The sequence below is a fragment of the Atractosteus spatula genome, chromosome 4 (genome assembly GCF_055471065.1).
Source record: "Atractosteus spatula isolate fAtrSpa1 chromosome 4, fAtrSpa1.hap1, whole genome shotgun sequence".
NCBI classification, from domain to species: Eukaryota; Metazoa; Chordata; class Actinopteri; order Semionotiformes; family Lepisosteidae; genus Atractosteus; species Atractosteus spatula.
In genome coordinates this window covers 64506362-64530919 of record NC_142709.1, presented here as the reverse complement: position 1 = coordinate 64530919, position 24558 = coordinate 64506362, and the positions used below count along the sequence as shown (strand labels likewise).

Here is a 24558-nt window from a genome sequence, read left to right as displayed (position 1 = left end):
AATTTAATCAGATTCTAACCTTGTACCTGAGATTCAATGGTGCTTACAAATGTGGACTGTTAAAACAATTTTGAGGTATGCCATGCTGTTAATTTTGAAAATCACGGGTTGGACAGTATTCAACGGAGGTTGAAGTAGTCTAAATATGTAGTACTAGCAAGGCACGTTTGGCTGGTTTTTGGTCAACACATTCAACACATAAAAATAACTTAGAGTACTTATTTTGAATGTTACTACACAGCAAATACACATATATTTAGAATTATTCTATGAAAGGAAGATAATTTTAAAGAAATAACACAAGAAACACATAAATAAGGAGCAAAGGGAAGTCATTCAATGTATTTATGTACCAATTAAAAATGGACTTGCATAAATAAGGCTACATTTTCTAATGACACTGCAAACCATCTCAAAAAGGCTACTAAGAAGTATCGTACTAGTTTTAAAACTGAGACTGTTGTGGTTTCCTCAGCTATACATGTAGTCATCACTGGAACTCATTTCCTCTGAGCAAAATTGTGGGGTAGGAATGAAGCAATAATGGCTGACAGCATAAATGAGACATTTACCAGACAATAAAGAAAAATAGACATTAAAATGTAGTGGATTGCTAATTATTATTTTTAAACATTTGGGAAAAATGTTTAAATCAAATCAGGATTTTGATAGCATACCTTAGCACGTTTCAGATGTTCTGAACAAAAGGTTTAATCCACAGAATAGAGAGCACAACTAAAATGTACATACTGTGTACTGTAAAGTTTATATATTGTTAAATCCATATTTGAATCTGATTCTTTTTAACAAACTATAGTAACTCAGATATTAATGGCTGTTTAATAAGCAACCTTTAAAATCTTTGCAGAAGATTGGCAGCCTCCGAGATCGTAGCTCTGGAACCTTAGAGATCTTGCAAGATTGCATTGAATTAAAGCACATATTTGTTAGATTTTTGCATTGTTGATTTTGTCTTTTACATTCAAGACAAAATCTAACTGCTGTCAATATCTGTGATGCCAGCACTGAGATAGCTCTGAGGAACTGAATAACTGAAACAGAGGACACATTTTTAGCAATGTTGACACAAAAAAAACACAAGTTCTAAGAAAATAAAAATACATATTCAGTGGGTCATCTGTTTAAAGAGATATAACTTGTGGAGAGGCTCTCGCATCAGTATGACCTGCCTAACCTAACCTAATGACCAAGCAAACCTCTTTCAACAGACACTCAGTGAGAACAGGTTCTCTCTCCTCAGGGCTTGGCATGACCACAATATCATCCAAACTTTGTGGCAACATCAGAAAACACTCATTATTCATCACATTCTTCTTACTTGAGTGTGAGCTGAGGTAATAAAATGACTCATAAATTATTCATTCGAATATGGGAAAATAAAAAAATGATCACTAAATACATACAGCAGACAATAGCAATTGTTCATACCTTCCAAAAAAAACCCATACACACAACAAGAAGCAGCACAAGAGAATACTGATACCTGTTTGGCAACAACAGCATTCGCAGAAGTCAGAACAAAAACTAGTTACCAAGTTTAACTTTATCTAATTACATTGTAATACCACCATTCTTTCAAAATTAATCTGGAGGTGCTTAAAAACACCCTGTTTTTTCATCTTTTTTACAATGAAAAGCGCAAACGAGGCTGACGTTTTTTTAAGAAAAAGTGAAACTTTGAAGTTTCACAATGTGTTTCTGTTGCCTGAACTAATAAACACATTTTATTAAACAAACACCTGTACAGGAAAGGGAGGTAGGCAATCCCTAACAAAAACTGAAGCCAGGGCAGCTGTTTTATTGGATAATTGACATTAAAACCAAGAAGTACATCCTTTATAGACCAGCCATCTCACCTCAATAAACTCTGCAGTTAAATGAAGTACGTCTGTTTCTTTTCCTTGTATATTTAAACAGCAATAATCCCCCATTGAAGATGCTTCCACACCAATCAAGTACCCATTACTCTTCCCATTCCAAACAATGACTAAGTCATTAATAGCTTCTCACATTGCAATCAACAATGGCTTTGAAAAAGACCTTATGTGATTGAAAAATATTTGCACTATTTTTCTGCCAAAAATGTTCAGTTTTTAAAATACTGAGCACTGAAGAGGCAGTATCTCTTTTCTTCTTATTGAAGGTTTTCTTTTCCCCTCTACAGAGCACTCGTCCCTGCCACACACTTGCTCAGGAGGAAATAAATCTTTTTTGTCCCGGTGAACAACGTTTTCAACTGTAAAAACAAGGACAGATATTGTCTTACAACGCAGGATGACACTTCTCACAACACTGAAACACAGAGATACGGGGCAAACAAAAAGGAGGCCCCCTGGCTTCTATTGAGAAGTAGGTCTGTGACGACTTTTCAAATGAACCAGGCTGCAAGATCAGTGCAAGCAGAACAAACATTTTTCCGGACACAAGTTCTTTACCTGTGAAATCTTAAAGGAAAAAATGGTTAGCAAGAGATAGGGGCTTGCCTCCCACCATTATGCCATTTATAATAGTCAAGACACATTCAAATGCATGCAGATTAGGAATGATCCATTTCTGTCATTCTACTGTTCACTTGATCAGCACTCTGAGTGATTTATGAATGTTTTCACTTCAGAGCAAGTAAAACAAAGATTCAGGCCTAATAATATTTTTCTGCCGAACTATAGTCTGAAAGTGCTACTAAACTTGCCGGAGGCTAACTGGTGGGGATCAACACCAAGCTCCATGCTTCATCTCAGCAGTACTGAAAGTCTTAGGACATATGGGTGGAGTATGATTAACTCCATTCAGCGTTTTTTTTTTCATGTGCTTCCGCACAAACTGGTTTTTTAAAAGTTAAGTAAGTACCAATGCACTCACTGTCATAAATACAATTTAAATCAAATTTAATATTAATCGTATTTTAAAGCATTTTAGGTCAGGAACCGATTTACAGAGAACACTAATCTAAATTCAGGCACAAAGCAACATGAACAGGATCCTATGTGGGTGCAAAAGTGCTATACATGTTATTACACTTCCTTGCATTTATATAGCAGTTTTCATCCTGAAATTATAGCCCATAGTAATGACAGAAAGGAGGAAAACAGATTACTGTAGCCAAGATGAGAATTCAGAATTTAAAAGAAAGGTAGCTCTATCACAAATTAATCTTCAGGAATGCAGTGCTCCCCTCTGAAAAGTGTGGAAGTGTGACCTTCATCACATTTCCAGAGCGGTGCTGTCATCGCCCATTTTAATGGAAGGCAGCCTCGCCTTTCTCTCCGACACAAAAATCACTTTTTCCAGCTCACTGAACTAACAAAGCTGTGAAAGGTGAAGCAACCAATGTATATAGGCAATGCCAGCTCAATTCAGTTTTTTTTATTCCAAAAAGAAAATAAATTTCCCTTGCCTTTGGACTGTATGTATAATATTTCTTGAAGGTACCCCTACTTCAAGATGCATATTTCAATGCTAAATCACACATAAGTGGTTAGTATGTCATATTAACGACTAAGAACCTTGTGGTATGATTAAATATGGTGTGGACTAGTTTTTACAATAAAAAGAATACTTTATACTGTGCCTTGAAGATTGGACATGCTGATCAACATAATGCTGTCAATTACAGCAAAGACTCCTCTCCTTATATACTGAATCAACGCAAAACAGGTTATTAAGAAGAGCAAAAGCATCTAAATACTTCATGGTTATTTCCAAAGATGGGAGATATTGGTGGCTACTTACAGTGCGTTAGTGAAGACTGTTCTTCTAGCACAGCTTTTGTCATTGATCAGTCTGTGGCAGCCTCTTTGCTTGTATGTGTGAAATATGTATATTTAATAAATAAGACCAGGTGGAAATTTCACAAAATCCCTCTAACCACTCACAGTAATCTTATGTTCTGCTCCACTAATTCTCCTATGCAATGGGATGTGACAAAAAAATCAAGAACACATCAATCAAACAGATCACATTTTGCATATATGGACAGAATTACATCATCCAGTTTTCATTTGTAAAAGATCAAATATGTCTTGCAATGTGAAGAAAACTACAGAACACAGTGACTCTGCAGAATAACGATTTCTGTGTGTTTGTCGTTCAAATAAAATATATTACAGCTGTATGCACAACACCTTGAGCAAAATATATTTTTTCCTTTCATGTTATATAATTCCTGTACAGTATATATTATTTGAATCATATGTGAAGTGCCTGTTACATCGCAGTAGATCAATGAATACATAGAAGAGTGCTTTACTACTGTTATTCATTTAGATATTTTAGTAATTACTTTGGCTCATACGGGCCATGGAACCGGGAATGGAATCGATACGTGGTCTTAAAGCACTATGCAAAACACGTTGTACTTCTAACAACTTTTTCAGTACCGCATGAGAATCATGTAGACAACTGACTTTCTCGCCGTTGTCTGTTCTGAACAGCGCACTACTCAGACTATTTGAATTTTAGAATCATAGTCTGTGCACTTTAATTTCAGTTTGCATACAGGCCTCCTAAGAATAAATCTGAGGAAAAAAAGCTGAAAATGTCCTTAACCTCGGACCAAGCATCCCACAACAGGATGGCCAACGCTAAGGCTGCTGCTCATACACATCAGAAAGGCTGAGCTTCAATTATAATGAGCCAATAGGCAGCCACCCTCTCACTCTCCAGTTTAGCTTGGCAAAAATATGTATATTTATTGTTTTTATCTATACTGTGTTGTTTGAAGGAAATGCGTACTTTTGTACAAGGTTTATATTGATGGTTATATATTTTTAAATACTAAAATGCGTGATGAATTAAAATATGACTGAAAATGTACACAAAATGCCTGTTAAAATGCGCGTCATAAACACAATAGTGTAAAAGGGTAGCGGGTTCTTTAAACTTACATTCACTAAGTGCAGCAATTGGCGGACACAGCGATTTCAGGCACAGAGACGTAAGTAATTAAGTCAATTACCAAACGGCGTTTTAGCAACGAATGTTGATAAAAAGTCTGAATTAAAAGCAAACTGTGCTAAGTGCTCAGTTCTTTGGCCTCAATACTCAGCTGATTCGTTCTCTATCCTCTCTGAAAAAAAATCAGCTGTTTCGCGAGGATATTATGTTTCTTCTACCACTGTTTCTGCCACATTCCATCGTGTTATTCTACCCCGAGCCACTCTCCGCCCTCTCTGCAAGGAGACACCTACTGACAGACGAGTGCTGAAATCTCAACAGGGCGGCAGGTGCTGCGCTAAATTGCTGCCCTGCAGCTATAAAAAAACAAGAATAGGTATTTCAGATTAAACATAAACCCTACACAATACAAACATGTCCCCCCTGGCGCTAAACTGCAAGCTGTATTCTAATGAGCCATAAAAGAGACACACCTACATTTGAAATAAAAAAATGAGGCAATGCCCACTGAGGACTTAATTCAAAGGATGCCTTTCATTTATAATCACAGTATGGTGATAGGCAGACTGCCCTGGCTGCCAACACAGAGCTCTCAAATAATGGTATTCACTGCCGATTGCTACCGTACTCCAAAGCGTAATACTAATACTGTGGAAGGGTGAGGGTAGATGGTGTACTGACACAGGGACCCGGAGTGCGAGAGCGTTTCACATCTCGCTAACGTCAACGGTTCTTGCCTTTTAAGCTGTATTTTGGCGTCGTTCGGACATTACTAATTTTTTACGTGAAAATTTCAATATGCACACGTAAGAGCAAATTCACTAAGTCATTGGCATTTGAACTTGATTAGCGTTATCTTTATCTTAAAAACAGCAACAGAATTCCATCCATCTTCTATGAGATAAACGTGAGGGTTAATTACAGTATAAAGTCTTAAAATGATAATGCCCCTTATTTCAGATTTTACATAGCTGATTTCATTGTTGTTGCAACAAAATCCATAGCCTTACAAACATATATAAGTATCTATAGTAGTAAAAATAATATATTAAAATTAGAAAAAATAATAAAAATTAATAAAGATTAAGCCATTATTAATGATATGAAACCTAAATGAATCTTGCCTAAAGTACATCTCAATTGTCTCTAGGTTTATGAATATTGGCATCTCATAGTCTCTATAGAAATCGGCCATAAAAGTTCCAAACATTAAGGACAAAGGTCCTGCATAAAGGCCTTTCTTTAGCATAATTGTGCAGCTTTTCAATGAAAAAAAAAACGTATTGTAAGTTTTATTAGTTAAATCAAACTGTTTCGTTCGTTTCTAAATGTAACTAAACTCTTAAGACATTAAATAAACATTAGCCAAACCCCAGCAACACAAGAGAAGATGCTGGTAGTTGTTACCGTTCCCAGAGGAAGTCTGAACATCATTGTCCGAACAATGATGCATTCAATATTTTTTTTCTTTGACCAAGGCCACCGTGTGATAGTTCTTAATGCTTTTTGACCTTTTTTAAAATCACCCCTAGCTGACTACTACATTGTAGAAATGTAGAATTGGGACATTTCCATGAAACAACTGTACAATATTTTCATAAGAGGCAAACTACTGCCGATACAACAAGGTAACGTCGATCCTGTGTTATCTACTGCGCTAGAGCCAGAAACGTGTAAGGTACAAGTGATATTCATGCTCTCACTGCATCAAACTGATAACTAAAGACGCAATGAAATTTAAAAGAAAGTTTTCTTTTTCTGCAACACATGCAAAATTCTTTACAATCAGGTCAGTGGAACAATACGTGTCATGACTGTGTGATCTCTGAAAATGAAGGAAATCATTTATACTGTATGTATACAAAACTTTTAGAGGAACTATCTATATTAAAAACACAAATTCTAAAACATTTGTAAACATCGGGTGCTGTAATAGGATTTCTATTGAAAACACCATTTTAAAAATGTAAACTTACATTAAAAAATCCCATCTCATTTGATGTAAGTTGGTTTCTCCTCCCCATTGGCAAAACACAAACACCAAGATAAAGTGCAATGTCACTCTCACAGATTGTCGACAGAAGAAATTGTGCAGGTTACAGTAGGTTCCTCAGTTCAACTAATTAACAAAAAATGTTAACACTGGCCTCTTTTTCCACCAACTGCCTATTCCAGTCTTTGACAGGCAGTAGTAATTCCCTTAACATCCTTCGTCCTCTTAGAAATGAGGCTGTATTGTGTACAAAATTTCTCTCCATAAGCAATATTTCTTCCGGTTTATGAAAATGTTTCGGAGTTACAACATTTGAGATCTTACTGGTGTAAAACCCAGCTAACAAGGGTGATCTTTTGCAGCACCTGTCTACCCCACTAAAGTGCACAACGAGGGAAACCCCATCAATGTTACAGAGCAGTACAGATGTTCCTACTGGCATCTTACCTATAGGGACTTACCATTGGTCTAAAACTTGCTGCTAAAGGAAATCCCCACTTGTGAAATGATTTCAACCCTAACCCTTAAAAATGCTGCTATCAGTCATATTTGTTGCCTGAAATTCTGCTAGTGATCATTTAAAATAATTCCTTGATCTCTATGCGTTCAAAGATGTTGTATAGAGTACTATATGTCAGTGCTGCATGGTGTTAAGTTTGTATAATAGGGTGTCATAAACAAAGAAATTTCCAGCTTGAAGAAATGGTTAATTCTCATGTCTTGTTTTGGATTTTTTTGCTTAAATGAATTTGTAAAAGATTTAAAAGAACAAGAATATTTTCCCACAGGAAATGGGTAATTTTGTATGCTCAAGATTGCATATCTTACACATTCATCTTTTGATTGACTACCTGAGTGTGGTTTTCACTATTTTGTGTGAAGTATTAAATACATCTATGTATCTGGCAACGATACCAATGAAGAAGCCTGATTCAAATATTGTCCATTTATTAGCCGTTATGAGCAGTCTGAAGCAATGGGACCTCTTATGGTCTCCCATTCTGTGAAATTACAAAATGAAGCATACATATTGAATTAAATTCTAATATTTTATTCAAAATCTGAAAGCTCAACCCAAAGACATTAAGGGTAGAATAGGTTGCCGTAAATGTCAGCAAAAAATTGAAGATGAAAAAATGAAAATGTTAAGTGCATAAGTATACAGACCCATGAGCTCAATATTTGGTGGGAGCATCTTTTGCAGTAATTATAGCCAAAAGTCTTTTTGGGTAAGTCTCTACCACCTTTGCTCACCTGCTTAATGCAATTTTTGCCCATTCTTCTTAGCAGATTTGCATAAGCTCTCTCATGGGGATCTGTTATGAACAGCTATTTTCAAGCATTTGCACAAATTTCCAATAGCATTCAAGTCAGGGCTTTGATTTTACCAAACAAGGATATTCAATTTCTTATCCTTAAGCCACTACAGTACAGTACAATGTTGGTATTGTGCTTTGGGTCACTGTCCTGTCATTATCCCAGTGAATGGTGAATTGCCTGCATAGTTTTAAGTCTGAAGCAGGTTTTACTCTAAGATATGTCAGTACTTTGCTTCTTCTTTGTTCCCATACTGTAAGTCTTGAGTCTTGAGCTTTCTAGTCATTGGTGATGAGAAGCAGAACTAATATAAGGTTCCCACCACCATGTTTGACAGCAAGGATTGTGCAGACTGAGTGATGCATTATGTTGGGTTTTTGTCTGATGTTATGCTTTGCATTTATATCAAAGGGTTCCAATTTTTCTTGTCTGACCACACTTTTGTAACAGTGAAATGAAGAAGCTCCTCTATAATTTCACAACGTTCAGCTGGTGGAATTTTTTTATATGTTGTACAAGTTCAATTTAGGCACACAAGTGGTTTTATAATGCAGTTTTGAAGTATGCTTATTATCTTTGGCTGTGTTTAGATCATCAAAACTGCAGTAATACAGTATTATTCCATGTTTAACTGTAAATAGGATTCAGGAAAAAGACCAAGAAACCTTTGGCCACCCCCCTCTCACTATTGATGTTTTCTGTGTGTAGGAGGTATAAGACAACTCCCAAGCAATGTTCCTGCTACTCACCCCACAGGGGTCCTGCGTATTGCGGTCACGCATGGTGATGCAGTCCATGCTGATCTGGATGGTATTGCCAGCAGCACCATGCCCTGGGCTCTCAGAGAAGTCTAGCTCAATTGGCTGAACTGTATGAAATGCAGATCTGGAAAAAAAAAGATTTATGACAAATAAAACAAAACAATAAATCCCAAATGCACACAATTGATAAACAAGAATATGTGGGATGATGTTCCTGCTATCTCATATTTTGGTCACACACCTCAGAGAGTGTTCAGGTCTGTTTAGAGTACATTTCATCATGACATCTGATACAACACTTTGTGCTTTTGTGTTTACTCAAGAAAATAAAATATTCGTTCAGATATTAAGAGGCAGTCCTCACCCAAACTCTCAACCATACAGTACGTAGAGGAGGGTTGTAGTTTGGAAAGGCATCCATACACAGTCTGCACTGTCTTACACTAACTCCTATAAGGAAATCACTCAGACAAGGTAAGTTCATATGTATCTACACCGTCCTCACTGGAATAAGTCCTTCTTATTCGTTTTCGGATACATTTATAAAAATGTAAAAAAGCTGAATGTTTTTCCAACACTAATTCTAACAAATCCATGCAAAGCAGTTGGCAGGAAGTATACAGAGAAAGTATTAGGTGTGATTGAAAAGGCCTGTGGGGTTGGGAGGGGGAATCTATTACTGTCTTACCTTTCTAATTCACTTCCTATAACAGAAGCTTTTCTGTAGAATGCTTAGAAACCATCGCCAAAAGTAATGAGTTTAGGACTCCAGTCAATCCTGTCAGCAGCCTTACCACATTGTAGATCTCAGAAACTAAGTAATGTTGGGCCTGGTCAGAATTTAGATGGGAGGAGCACCGGGCAGCCTCAGACAACACCACTTGGACCACAAGGTGGCAAATTTTCCAATGACCCAGTTTGGTGACATGGAAATGCTATGTTATAGGAGGTGCCGTTCTTTGGATGAGACATTAAACCAAGGTCATGACTACTTGGACATTAAAGACATCATAGCACTGTCTGTTTGAGTTAGGAGGCTTAACCCTGAATTCCTCTTGCTGAATTCCTCTGTGGGCTTTCATAATCTGGTCTCTGTAATTTCCTACCTTTATTCAACTTGAAAAGTAATTTCTCACTTCTGTAGTGTGGTGGCTGGCTTGTAATGGCTGCCATACATTATTCAGGTGAATACTACATTGCAGGGGTGGATGAAGTAGATTCTTTCCTACTGTATATATGAAGCTTTTTGGGATCCTTTGGGATGAAAATAATAATAATACAAACTATTATTAAAGCTGATTTCATCTGACACAGGGGAATTTTTCTGAGTCCCTTTAAATGTTGACACAAGCCGAAAATATTTCTCCTCAACAATGTTAAGAAACATGGAAACGTAAAGGTGAATTTTGGGCTTGTGTGGGTATTTTTTCAGAAACCATCCTAGTGCATAACAGCGCTGAAAGCACAACTCACTTAAATCGTCACCCTTTGAATGCCTAAGAACAGTTCCTTGGTTCATAGCTCATGTATATACTCACTGGTCCAGCATTTCCAGTAGCTGGTTGAAGACATCCTGGCTGAGTATATCAGTGGCCTGAGAAGACGAGGACTGAGACATGGAGGTAAGGAATGAACTCTCTGTCCACGAAAAGCAAGTTGATGGATCTCTCAATCTAGAAATACACAAAATAAAAATAATGTTCCCATTAAAAATCCCCAGTGGATCAATTATTAGTACACATGTACATTCAAAAGTATGACTCCAGGCTTCTTTCGTTAGAATTATATTATATACAATAAATCTTATTTACTTTCCCTCCAAATTTGAATGTACTGTATTAAGCATAATGATTTAACACCTTCAAGCATCTAAGGGTAACTAAGCTGTAATTAAAGACATGCAAGTATTTTCTAGATTTTTAGAACTATTATCACTTTGAAATCTTAAGTTAGGCAAGTTGGAGACTGATAGTTAGTCTATAGATTAAAAGGTTTGCCTTGGAAGAAGAGAAGTTGTATCTTAACCCTCTTCAGTTAATTCCCTTCTTGTCATTAACACTTATTAATGTGATAAAAGGCTGTGGAGCTTTCTTCAGGTGTCACCTGAAGAAGGTGGTCTGACACCTGAAGAAGAATCCACAGCCGAAACATTGTGGCTCTTTTGTTTTTCTCTGAGCATGGAATAAACTTTTACCTGTCCTTTAATACAGTTATGCATTACCCTATCATGAGCAGTAGACTTATTCTAATATCTCTAATATTCTTAGATGCATATAAACCAGCTTGATAATATAAACCAAGAAAATATTACTTGTCTTTTAACAAAAACATTATTATGTTATTACCCAGCATTCACAATTCCACAAGGTGCTTATTAATTCTGAACAAGACTGTACATATAAAATCTCCAAGAGAAAATTTAGAGACTACTAAAGTAAATAAGGTGCGCACAGTATTCATATAGCAGGTTCAATAAATATTTGAACACCTGCAACCTCAGCTTAGAAGAACCTAAAAAATATTTCATAAAAGCATGTTTATACTTTGGCAATATTTAGTAGAAAAGGCCTGAAAAAAACTTGTTTAGTATAAACAATAACATATTCTTACTTCCTTTTTCCCTGTATGGATGGATATAGCACTTTTAAAAGTAGGTATAAGAGTGGAATTGATATGTACTGTATTTGGGTTTAATGGGATGTTTCCAGGACAATAAATGTGCACCGTGTCTCAAATGATGACATGCAAGCAGAGGCTACCGTACATACTGTACCTGACTGATGTGTTTCAACCTATACCTAATTGAATTCTTGTTGAGAATTCAAAGTTTAACTGTGATTTAAATTAACCGCTGGTGCTCACTGCTGCACATTATCACACAAGGAAAAAGCACACTTTTGTATGGATATCTGTCAGATGCAAGTCTATGGCAGAAGCCATTGTTCATCATGTACTGCTGCACATGCTGCCATCTGCGTGGTGTGGAATTCCCCTACGCTATATGATAGCTCTGCAGTGATTTGCAGTTATTGGTATGTGTACAGCTGTACAGAACTAAGAGGGTGGGGGCTGGAAGAGGCCCAGAATCAGACGCTGGCACAGAGCACAGAGCCGGAATTCCCCTACATTCTGCACAGTAGGATATTAATACCTGATCCCCCAACGCAAACACTTTTAATGAAGCGCAGCAAATCTCAGCACAACCATAAGCTGGATTTCAACCCTCTCCCTCTTGCAGTTTGTTAGGAAAAACACAAAACAAAATAAAATGTTGAATGGAAAGATTTCCTTTTAATAATCTGCTTCATCACCAAGACCCATTTTTTAACTTTTGTATTTTTCTTTAACTAATTTACATCGTAAAGAAATGAGCAGATTCTCACCTAGCAGATGGAAAAGTATTACAGTATATTGGTTCAATAATTCCTGTTGGTTTCCTGCTGGAAGTACATGTAACAATTAATTTCAGACTGCCCAGGTTAAAGAAATGAGCCTTTGTTTAAAATCATTGCACAATCCAGAAACAAGGATAGATTTACAAATCTCTTGTGACATTGACTGTAACTTATATGAGGCAGATGACTTTTATGTTTCTTATGCAGATATGTGATAGTGGCTGAATTAGGGGATTTCACAAAACAATCAGACTAGAATTTTGATAATTTCCCTCTAAACAGGCAAACAGCTGTCAGGAATTTAATTTGAAAAAAAAAGATAAATAACTCCCCCTATAAGCAGGTAAACAGGAATATTTTTTTAAAACAATACCTTCCTGTGTGGTAGTGCCCCCTATCACCATGATAAAGTAAATACACAAAATGCTACAGTTCTTACTGAAGTCCAAAATTTCTAGTCATCTGTTCTAGTGCTGACCATCCCAAAATCACTTTGTTGATTAATTTGTGATGGTTCAGTAGTTTGTTTATGGTAATCATAATCTGAGCATACAAAATAATTATTTTTACAAAAATAATTGTAAAATGCATCTGATTTATTTTATTACAATTCAGTTATGTCATGATCTATGACCCATGTTTGTAAATGTAAATGTTGGTATTCTTTCTTATTATTATAACCACCCACTGGTTCCTCTCCACATGCCTTAAAAAATCAAAATTTACTTTGATTAAAAATATCCCAAATGTAAAAGTAATCAAAATACACTGAAGATATACAGTATATGTCATTTTATTGAGGCTAGGTTATTTGCCCATTTTTCATTGTTTATAATCATAGCTGGAAAACAATCATGTTTGTTTGGGCATTTCCAAAATGTGTGACTTAATCTTCCCGTTTTATTCTAAATAATTTCATCTCATTTCTTCTTCATAAATCTAACTCAAATCAGCTGCCAATACAGTATTACAGTATTCGTATGTCACCCTTCCTATCCCCAATGCTGTACTGCACTATTTTTTTAACTCCCAACAACAGGACAGTAACTTGGCCAAAAATCAATTCAATTTTCACTTAAGCACCTGATTAATAGAAATAAGCTCCACCAGTCCAGAGTGAACTGCATTTTGGAGAAACAAAAACATATCTTTTAATTGGATTCGTGGTGGCAGAAAAATACTTTACTAAAACTCCATATATTGATTTTTGGCCTTATTGAATCCATTGTTCTCAGCTTTGCAGTATGAATGAAATAATTCATTGTTGATAACTTTTTAAATGAGAAAAAACAGTGTTACTTAAATGTGATAGGATCTGTAGATTTTTGCAATCATAAATAAAAAAGCAGAAATAATATTCATCATCTGTGAGTGCTACAATAATGTAATTCAAAGAAAGGTTTCACAAATCCCCCCTTTCCCCAAAAAAAGTCTGTAAAAAAATTAAACATTTCACGGAAGGCACAGAAGATCCTTTTCATAAGCCAAGAAGGGTGTGGCAAAGAGTGAACGCTCGAATTGCATTGCTAGGAGAAACACACTGTGCTGCCACGACTGTCAAAAAGACTTAAATGTCTTTTACCTCTGTGTGTACTTTACACAGATATATGGATAGTCATTTGGCACAGAGTGTCGTATTCCAATGCCAAACACATTTGCATTACAGGCAGTGTCACTCATCAACAATTCACAACCAGTTCCAAGCTGAGGTTTGTTCACTGGACGTCCAGGACACACACACAAGATTTTACAGCTGTACACCTGCAACTGCATTGTGCCTTTACACAGGCATCCACTGGGCTGTACCTAGTTTGATGAATGGCAAAAGTATGAAGGTTCTGTTGTTTAGCATACAGCAGTACCTTCTGGGTAGAATTTATATGATATTAGATATCCACCATGCTTAACCTTTTGTCTTAGGTTTAGCAGTGCAGGTAGGGAAGTGTAGATAGGTTTAGGAATGCTGTAGTGGAAGCTTATATTATAATCTTCCAAAATGAGGTAAGTGAGGGTAATTCTGTAGATGCCAAGCAGGAGCAAGATGAGAATTCACACAGGGGTGGGCTTTGTATAAAATCACATCTATAATGTTTTACACATAATACGTAAATTCACAGTAAACTAGTTAAAAAGGTTTTCAGCTTTGTGTCTTCAATGGTTTTGAAAATCATTTGACAGTTGACAATTACTAAGTCACTATACCGAATGTTACTCAATTTAAGATCATTGTTTCAGTTTCTGGCGATAAAATAAATACTAAAAAAATCCAGCAAATAAATACAAGAACTTGTGGTTACCTCAATATGGAAGACACAAGAAAGGAAACAAAGGACCTAAAACGGGTATTTCTAGGCACATGGTTAACCTCATGTTTTATCTGAAAGAGGCATCTTTCAATATGAGTCACTATTACTGGTGAAAGTCATCCGGTAGTGACCTGCATGACATAAAAAGCAGCATTCGAGAAAATGTGATATAAAAAGTAAAACAATTAAAGTCCTGGTGACTTATTGTAATTCAATTTTGTAGTTAATTGTTAATTATTACTTATTAATGTTATTAATTACTAATTATTAACTAATCATTGTAAACTAATTGTAGTGCCTAAATGACCTATTGGTCTCATGACACTGTTCTTTATGGTGGGATGAAGTGTTTATCATGGAATCCTGGCTGAATTCCCTTCAGTTCTCTCAGTGAATTAAGATCTATGTTCTCCATTGGATATGGTGTACTGTTTAAGAGGACTGCTGACACATAATAGGTGCTGCACCTTAATAATGCATGAAGTAGGTCCTGTCCTATATGTAAAATGCTTTGGGATCCTTTGGGATTAAAAGTGCCATAGATATGTAATTATTATGATTATCAATAATAAAACACACACCACGTTCTCATATACTGTTTGCCAATCTAACTCCACAGCAACCTGCCCATTCCCTCACTCATCAGCACTTTGTGTTTGCTTTGTTTAGTGCTGCTTGAGTAGGTTTGAAAAGACTGGACTTTAAAAGACTGCAATAACCCACCTCTTCCCTTTAACCAAAAAAAACAACTCCATGCCAGCATTTTGTAAACAAAAGCCTGCCTGCCATTGTTAGTACAGTTGAAGATTTATTCCTAAAAGAAACTGGAAAAAAAATCACAAAGCTTGTGCTCCTAGTCACAGGCGAATGAACAAAGAAATGTGTGTTCCTTTTCCCCATTAGCCTTCATTCGTACCCAAGAATGGACTACAAGAGAGAAAACAAAATGCTTCTTTTCTATTTTGAAAACACTGTGCATAGGAGCACCTGCAACAGACTTTAAGGATTAATCCCTGTGTTGATAATTATGTTAAGGCTGCACCCAGCATGTTCAGAGCTCCTATTGAAAATTAAAGGCCTGTTTGCAATGCTTCTAGGCACATGGTTAACCCCATGTTTTGTAAACTGCTGCTGGTGCTTTAATCAAAGATTACCTCAGACAGCTGTAAAAATTATCCAGTTTTCTTCAAAGAAAAACCCTATTCCCAGGGAATGATGCCTGTATCTTGAGGTACACGTTCTTCCAAAAATTAAGAATGACTCTTGGATAGCAACTCTGACTCACTTTTCTTTTTCCATTCTCCAAATCCCCCCCAAAATAAATTTAAACGGCAAAAAAGCAAAGCCTAACCGGTGTATGAAGTTAATTATAGAATCTTATGCTTTTTAAAAAAATTAATTTTCTGCTTTAGAAAATATGCTGTAGGTTTTCTGGCAGCATACTCCAAGCATCTCTGACTTCAACAGAAGGGAACAGCAGTTGCAAAATGTGCTGAAATCTAAACTCAGCATTGCATACAAGTAAGAATGTTAAAATATATATTAGATTATATTGGTTGTGGGAATACACAGATTTAACATTCAGTAAAACGCTAACGCTATCCAGATATATTTTGGGAAAGTGGACTCGAGTATGGGTATAGTCAGCAGTTCAGTTTTAAGGACCCTAACATTTCTTTTGTCTAATCCTACATGTGATTGTTATCAGTATTGTCCTTGCCATAAGTGGTTAGGAGCCAGAAAACCAGCTACATCTTTAGATTTCACAATCTAAAAAAGTCAGAAATTAGTGCAATAGATTTCTAAGAAGTACAGTACCTTCATTAGGATACCCCATTATTACATGTGTCGCATGAGTTCAAACAGTACCTCTCATCCAAACTGTTCTCATGTTGATGTTCAAGATAGTTTTCCATCGTTTACAAATGTCTTTCCCTTCCCTGCAAGATACCCATACTGAACAAAGTATCTATCTTCAGTATGGGAATTCAAAACAATTCTGCTGTAGTACTTTGTTTTGATTTTCATAAGCATTTCTTCAGTGGTTTCTTCAGATTTGTTTCTTTGAATGCCCCATTTTTATGACCTCAACTTTACTTTCAATATAGTGCTGTTAATGAGCAAGTCATATCTAGGACATAGACGTCAAGGAACTTTTAAAAGTCAAGGAATTTTTAATAGGAAATGATGCAGGTGTTAAAGCACATTGCCCAGAAAAGACAGGAGGGCAAATACTTCTGTGCACTGTATGTATAAATATTTTTTTAGGAAGCAAAGATGTCAGACTTACAATGATTTGTGTAAATGCAGAAAATGTGGCAACATCTGGGTGTACGTGAGAATATTGGAAAATTAAATTGTCATTGACACGGCACTCAAAGTATTAGTTATTTTCCATTTCCAAGCTTTCAACCTTCTTTGTACATAAAGACCCCTCTTTTGTTTCTCTCTTAGATCTGTTTTCTGTTGCTTCAGATTTCTGTTTAGAGACGTCGTACCTTCAGGGGAGGAAAGCCCCTCTCAAAAAGACTGCCTTTAAATGAGCACAGATGAAGAAATAACAGGGCCCTGCTTTCTGTTGTACTCTGTTCTCCGCTCAGTCATTGCTATAAGTATGTTTACAACAGGGCAGTATTTCTCAAGACAGCTAAATACTCTGCTACACATTCTTTTTGCAGCTTTATCTTGCTAGTGACTGTTCTTTTATTAATTGATTTTTAATTAATACATTTTAATTAATGTATTAATTAATTAACTTATAAAGGTATAGAAATTGAATGCTTATATAGTGTTAATTAGCTCTGTTTTATTAAATAAGCTGATGCAAGCAATCCTATCCATATTCTCTGGAATCCCTTCTTAACGCACACTTTCATTATTGTGAAACTGACTGACTAGATCTATGTACATTCCTATAAGAGAGATTGAAACAAAACCATACAAGGTGTGGATTCAGGGAAAGTTTATCACCATTACTGCCCGGCTATGAACTTAAATGTTAATTTTCACTTGTTGGGGTGGTTGTTCTCTTTGAGTTCCCATGGAGTGGGGAGATTTGCAAGGTTCAGGCTCTCACTTAGAGAAAATTAAACTTTCAAGGGTATTGAGTGCTTGGCTTGCTTATATGTTTTATATTTTAATATTGAAAACATTACATCCTGCTGAGAACATTTGGATTATATGGTTTCCTAGCAGGTGCTGAGTGGTTGTTATCCCAGGTCATGCAGTACATGCATACTCTAAATACATTAGTGTAGACTGGATAGGAGGATTGACAGCCCAATATAATGACATCAGCACCCCAGGATGGGAAGAGTTCTGTCTAATGAGGAAATCTGACAGAGGAAGACGTCAACCAAAATCCACAGATCTGGTCTAAAGCCAAAAACAATTATGCATTCAGGGAGTCTGGCCAATGGCCCTACATCATGGTGCTACAAAAAGCTTTGGGACCCAGAGCAAGACGCATCTGTGCTTTTTATAAGATTCACATCACACTTGATTTACTACAAGCGTGTTACATGGAAATTATGGTCCTTTAATGCCCGGCATACAGCACCACAACAGTAAGAACAACACATTAAATCCTATAAATGTTACTAGTGAGCTCATTAAGATTCCAAATTCTGCCATGACCAACTCATTGTGATGTTCCAGCTCTCTTGAGTAAGAAGGAACACATTTGCAGCCTTGGAAAAAAAAAAAACTTTTTACTTTATTTCCTGGATACCAGGAAGCTATGAACTTTTACTGTTCGATGTAATGATAATGTACGGTATGTGTAGGATGCTATGAGTCAACCCGTAAGACGATCACAGTGTGAGTCACTATCCAGGTGCACATGCAGGTTTCAGATATGTATACCTTAACCTAAATATTTAGTGCTTTGTAAATGCAGTTACATAGAAAAGTGAAAAAAATGCGAAACACTATAGTTCCAAAAAACAGATTTTGTTGGAATTTTTGTGAGATTGCTGTTGTGAGTCTACTGTTTCTTGTCTCACTGAAGAATTCACCTTTAGTCAGTTTTTACCTAACTAGACTTACCATACAGTAAATGGTAGAAATAAAACTAAAATGTTAGCGACCATTGAAGCAGAAAGCAATAGAAAAGAACAGAAAATGATATCAGAGAGTATCGTGAGCGAAACGATTTTTAGATGAGGAAATGTTTGGGACACTCACAAAACCATTGGAAGCTTAGAATTCAGTGTGCTGAGGAGACTTTCTTTCATGTTACCAAGAGTCTGATCACCATGCAAGTTGCTTAGACTGCCTAGGGGAGTTAGCAACCACTTAACTGAGCAGACACCAGAGACTATCCTGAAAGGGCCAGAGGTCTAAGATGAGCAGGATTTCTGGTGTCTCTGATTAGTTTTTCAGATTCACAGATGAGAATGCAAAGATAGCAGCCAGCCCCGCAATTAGAAATCTGCTACATTCTTTATAAATAGTTTTAATAAATCATTATCTTTTGCACTTGAGGTAATTTTCCTTTGAACCAGGGCCTGGTTAAATATTTCTTTTTTACCTACCCATTCTGAAAAAAATAAAGGCGGGACAATAGTAGTCTTAAAATATTTTTAAATAACTAATTTTGGTTTTTTTATATAGACAATCTACTATCTCTTTTCTTACTGTTGCTATTCACAGTCTGCTAAATCATGTATAAGATAAAGGATCTAAAAACTATTAGGTATAGTACAGGGGGATTTTTCCAAATAGCCCCACAATTTTCAAATGGTTAACCACTTCAGTTAGTTATGAGATCAACATGAAGTCAGTTTCCTGGTGTTTCAGTATATAAATACTGAAATTTTCTCAAGGGAATTTACGTTAGCAGACAAAAGATTAGATACCTTTTTAAACTAAATCAAGACCAAAATAAATGTACTTTTTTCTATTCCTTTTTATGTCACTGTATCCAAAGATGTTGTTCCTACACAATTTTAAGCCTTTAATAACAGTGTATTAACTGCACTTATTAAAGTTTTAGGTTTTTGATATTTAAGATGTGCAGGTGTTTACACTGCTTGCACGACAGAGGTCAAAGGACAAAGTCAATCCATGCTGGCAATAACAACAATCTTGTTTTGCCACCCCAAAATATGAAGATCTTGTAACAAGACGTTCCTGTCCATTCTCTCTACAGCATTCAAAAATACCATTTTAAAAGTCATACTTTTACTACCTTTTTTTAATAAGATTTCTCTACATATTTATTATGGCAGCTTTGTTCTTATTGACCAAAGAATAGGAATCTGAATGCTGTTTCTTTATATTTTCAGAATTACCTAGGCTGCCACAACCCTGATATTTTTCTTTCAGAGATGGAACAAAAGACCACATGAAAGCAGGTGGATTCCATACTAAAACAACACAGACAGCAGGAAAAGGATTCCTTCCCTGAGACAGGCACCTTGCACTAATGCAAACACCCAGGCAGAATCGAAGACCACCTCTTCAGCCGTCACAGGGAGTGCAAAGGGTAGCTAAATCAAACATTTATGAAGTGTCAATAACTGTTTTGTGTGTGGTCTTCCTCTGGTTTTAAACCCTTCACGGTTGTTTAGTCATACATCATGGTAATTTTGAAAAAGAGTTAAAAGAGGGACAAAAATCAGTCTTATTTAAAGTTTGATGAGCAGCAAAGGAGAGTTTAAGTTGAAAAGAAACAGGCTGTAGTAGACAGAAGATTTAAAGTTGTTCAGCATTATAAAGGAATTCCTTTCTTGGAGTGGGCGGTACCTTGGTCTACTTCCCTTCATCACTTGGATTAAGACAATATTTAAAAATACATACAATGCAATTTCTACCTGGTTTATTTTGTGCAGTTCACATGGAACAAAGAAGATGCTCTTTGGTGATAGTCCACTTGAAAGACAGGGAAAAAGACTAAGCCTCTTTTAACAATTCACCTTTGCAGTAAGGTAGGGCTCAGGTATCAGGTTACTGTACAAGGCAGGCAATCTCTGTAACACTTAAGGTCAACTTAAATGAGATTTACAACATTTTTGGGAGGGACACTATCCATAGCAGCTGAAGTAGATAATCCCGAAGGCTTACTACATCTGCTTTTTCAACAACCATGAAGTGTGAATTAAATGCTATTTCCAGTTCACTGTTTCAGAGTTTGTTTAAGCAATGGGCCAATCTCACTTCATTTTGTACAGCAAATGACTCCGAAAGGACTCCTCATTCTTTATTGAGAAAGCAGGTTCATTTTAGATTCTACTATCCTCTATTGTATTAGGGGATGAAAGTCAGACTTCATTCTTGAATACAGGTTGTGCTAAGTCTATAGTAGACTGAGTAAGTATTTACCTCTGCATAGCATTGTTGAAGGAGCTATAGTACAAACAGAAACTGTAGTGGCTGCATACTACAGTATATATATTATTGTGCTCTGCTACACTAAATGTTACGTTTTTTCCCAATTGACCATTATGTTATTTAGACATTTATTATAAGGTGGAGACATTTTGAAAATGCAAGAAAAAAACATTAGAGATGATTGATGGTCTTTAACCAGATTTATCTAAAGTAAATCTAATTATCTAAAGTATATCTAAAGTATCACTAATGTGATAATATCCATATGTATACAGTATGTCTTCACAGCTGTGTGGATTTTTAAATTCTGTGACAAATTTTTTTTCCAGGTCTGAACATGAATCACTATAATTTTAATAAAGTGGGAAAAAAAACAAACTAAATAAATTTTAATTAAAATGCTGTACTACGTTTACAGAAGTAATAAAAAATAAAAACTATCAGCATTGCAGGGTTTGGTATTAAGATTGAACAAATTAGTGTTTCTTTTTCTTTTGTTAATTTAATCATTTTGCATTTAACTGAGTCTTTAATGTACTCATTAGTTTCAAATTAGGCATGTTGTATCGCTGCAATTAATACAATTTGTAGATGTATTTTGTACTAAAATTAATCTGAATATTTCTTCCCTAAACTGTATGCGATTTTGTCAGTTGTAATCTCAGAAACAAGCACCATAAAACTATTCTAAAATTGAATGTATCTGTTCTTATTATTAAATACGAATTATTAATAAACATCCTTTTTCTTTCAATATTTAAAGTAAAAAAATAGGACTGCTCTGCACCTGCAAACAATAATAGAAAGATCGTAAAATAAAAGGGACTGTTTGTTTGCTTGGTAATAAATTAAAAATACATCTTATATTTTCTAGGAATAGAAAATATACCTTTTTACCACTCTGGGCTAATGTGTTGACATTTTAGTTATTATTTTTATTACAGAATTGTTTCCCTAATGACTTTCAAAAGATCCAGACATCCCTAAAGCCTACACTAATGTAATGCTTCAGCCCCCTCAAAAAAAAACAGTTCTGCAAAGGTTAAAATGTCACCAAGCTCCATTAAACTCTCACATTGTTGCCACGGGTACGCCACACCTATAAATATCAGACATAAGCAACAGCTGTACATTCAGACACAGCTGCTTAAGTGTTCACACTTTCAAACCAACCATGGTCTCATTTCTGGAATAAAAATGAACATGAAATCTAAAGAACTATGTATATACATTATGTAGGTGCAACGTGTATGTATGTCTATCAACATGAGTCATTTATTTTCAACAAAATATTCTTGTTGAATCCCTGAATACCATACTTGATTCCATTTTGACTCTGCAAATGCTCTTATGTTATCATCCTGGTAGCACTTATTTTAACACAGTAAAGTACAGGCAAGTTCCTCAAATTTGTCAATTGTTTCAAAGCATGACACCCTACTGAACAGTGATCTTGAGTTCCTTTTTTCTCAGGCATGAGTTGAAAGATATAAAATGTTGGCAAATACCAAAGGGCTATTTTTGTGTCCGCTGCATTTGCATAAATTAAATGACTTACTTACCGCTGAAAAGCATGTTCAGGACAGTACTGTAAGGTTGCATAGGGCGAATGTTCGAAATTCATTCTGTGCTTCAAGGCTGCCTGCCGTGATCTTCCAAACTAAGAAAAAAAAACAAAAATAATAGACAAAATAAATAAAGTAATAAATAGAAAAACAAACACAATAAAGTAGCAGGCTAAAGTGCTGGAAGGTCAAGTGCAAAGGAGAGGGTAAAGTGTGGAAGTTGTTTTGATTTTGGCTTTTTTTCCCCCCACATGAGTAAATGGGTGGGGCTCATGCCATGAGTTTAACCAATCCCAGCAGCACGTTGCTTGGGTATCACAGAAACGCGGAGTTGCTGGGTTATGCAGATTGAACATTCCCTGCCTTTCTGGACAGTCATGGAAACTCATCCATGCCATTTGTTCTGTTGCCTCGTTCTGAAATTTCCACCCAGCTCCCCCACTGTCCCAGGCACCCCCACGCCCCACTCTCTCACACACACACACCCAGCTTCTTTCTTGGTTGGCCTGGAGATTGCATCACGCTGTAACTGCAGCAACACAAGCATCTGTGTTGTCATTTACCACCCTGGCAATAAACACAGCCAGCCACACTCTCATCCTGTCCCTAAGGAGACCTTTGCTGTATCTTTTTCAAGACAGCAGTTTAATTCTGACTTGCACCTTCAACTGTACACCGAATTGAATTAGGGGGGAGATTCCATTTGTCACATTTCAAGATCCATCTTTGAGTTTCAGCTGTGGTGAGGTGTGATCTTTATGTATTTGATTATCGTGGTAATTTTCTTAATTTTTATAATTGGTAACTGGGCTGCTAATTAATAGATCAGCAGATCAATAGAGATCATACACATTTTCCCCCGTGATGCTTGTAATTCATTTAGAAAAGGACCGTGTTGTTTTCCTCCATGGTTTCAGTTTTTTTAATAGAGCCTGGGAAACAATTAGCTGTTTTCTATTCCCCATGTTTAAAGCCTGCAGTAGACTAAATAAACAAGATTCTCATCCCAAGCTGATATTGCCCCCCTCCCACAAAAAAAACTCCATCAGCACACACAACTATCACTCTTTCTCCCCGCCCCAAATAGTACAGCTTGTAAAGTTAGAGTGGTTTTGTGGTTTTGAAAGAATGAATGGCTCATGAATCAGAGTCTTAAAATAAACCGGGGTCAGGAAAGAGGGTGATAAAAAATAGAAGCAGTGTATCCAGGCAATGCAGTTCAAGTGCTGAAGAGTTGTATCTTTAACAAAAAAAAATGAGAAAGGTTGATGACCCTCTACTCACCTACCCACAATGCATGTGGGAGCTGATGATGTCAGCAAAAGATGCCAAATTAATGAGCTCACACCAAACCCTCCAGAGGATTTTTTTAAAGAGGGAATTTAGAAGAAAGGTGGCATATGGAAAATTCACCCCCCACCCCCACCACCACCCCACTCTCCATGCCAAAGCAATGGAAAGTTATTTTAAACTGACACCCTCTGCCCACACCCAGACAGTTTATAACATCTGCAAATTGTAAAACCTTGTTCAAAACTACAGCCCTGAAACAAGTCCAACTAAAACAGCACAGTTTACAAGGTACCGTTCTGTCTGATACACTCAGTAGCAGTTCATTACATCACATCTCCTGAATCAGTTTAATTCCTCAAAATACAGCTACTGTAGGGTAAGCACCCATAGCATTTTAAAACATACTTTGAATATAAGCATTCTGTTTTAGAGCTGTGACTTTTACTCAGAACTTTCAGTGTTCCTAGAAAGTCAAAAGATAGACATGAACCTTTCTTTGTACATTTTGATACAGAAGATTATTTGGCTAATCTAGCTTGTTCGCTTGGTGCAGAGTCTTACATGTCCACCTTATCAGCTGTGTAGTGGTGCTGCTGAATGGCTACTGCCTGTCATCCAGGTGGATGATACACTTGAGAAGAGGTTAACTGGGCCCCTCCTACATAAGGTGCTTTCGGATCC

The 24558-nt window shown here is 36.3% G+C and overlaps 1 protein-coding gene across 4 annotated transcripts in view; it reads right to left on the bottom strand.

Annotated features, from left to right (window-relative positions):
- tp63 (tumor protein p63) overlaps nucleotides 1-22783 on the bottom strand; it is a 68174-nt gene extending 45391 nt beyond the window's left edge. For 3 of the 4 annotated variants that reach the window (XM_088912947.1, XM_088912948.1, XM_088912949.1), the window contains exons 1-3: nucleotides 22582-22783; nucleotides 10524-10658; nucleotides 8974-9109 (exon numbers count right to left, since the gene is read on the bottom strand). In XM_088912947.1, the coding sequence (XP_088769073.1) occupies nucleotides 8974-9109; nucleotides 10524-10658; nucleotides 22582-22643 (333 nt within the window). In that variant the 5' untranslated portion in view covers nucleotides 22644-22783. Of the gene's footprint in view, nucleotides 1-4904; nucleotides 4965-8973; nucleotides 9110-10523; nucleotides 10659-22581 lie in introns of those variants that run through there. The other variant, XM_088912953.1, reaches the window with a different exon arrangement.
- Between the last annotated feature and the right edge of the window lie 1775 nt (nucleotides 22784-24558).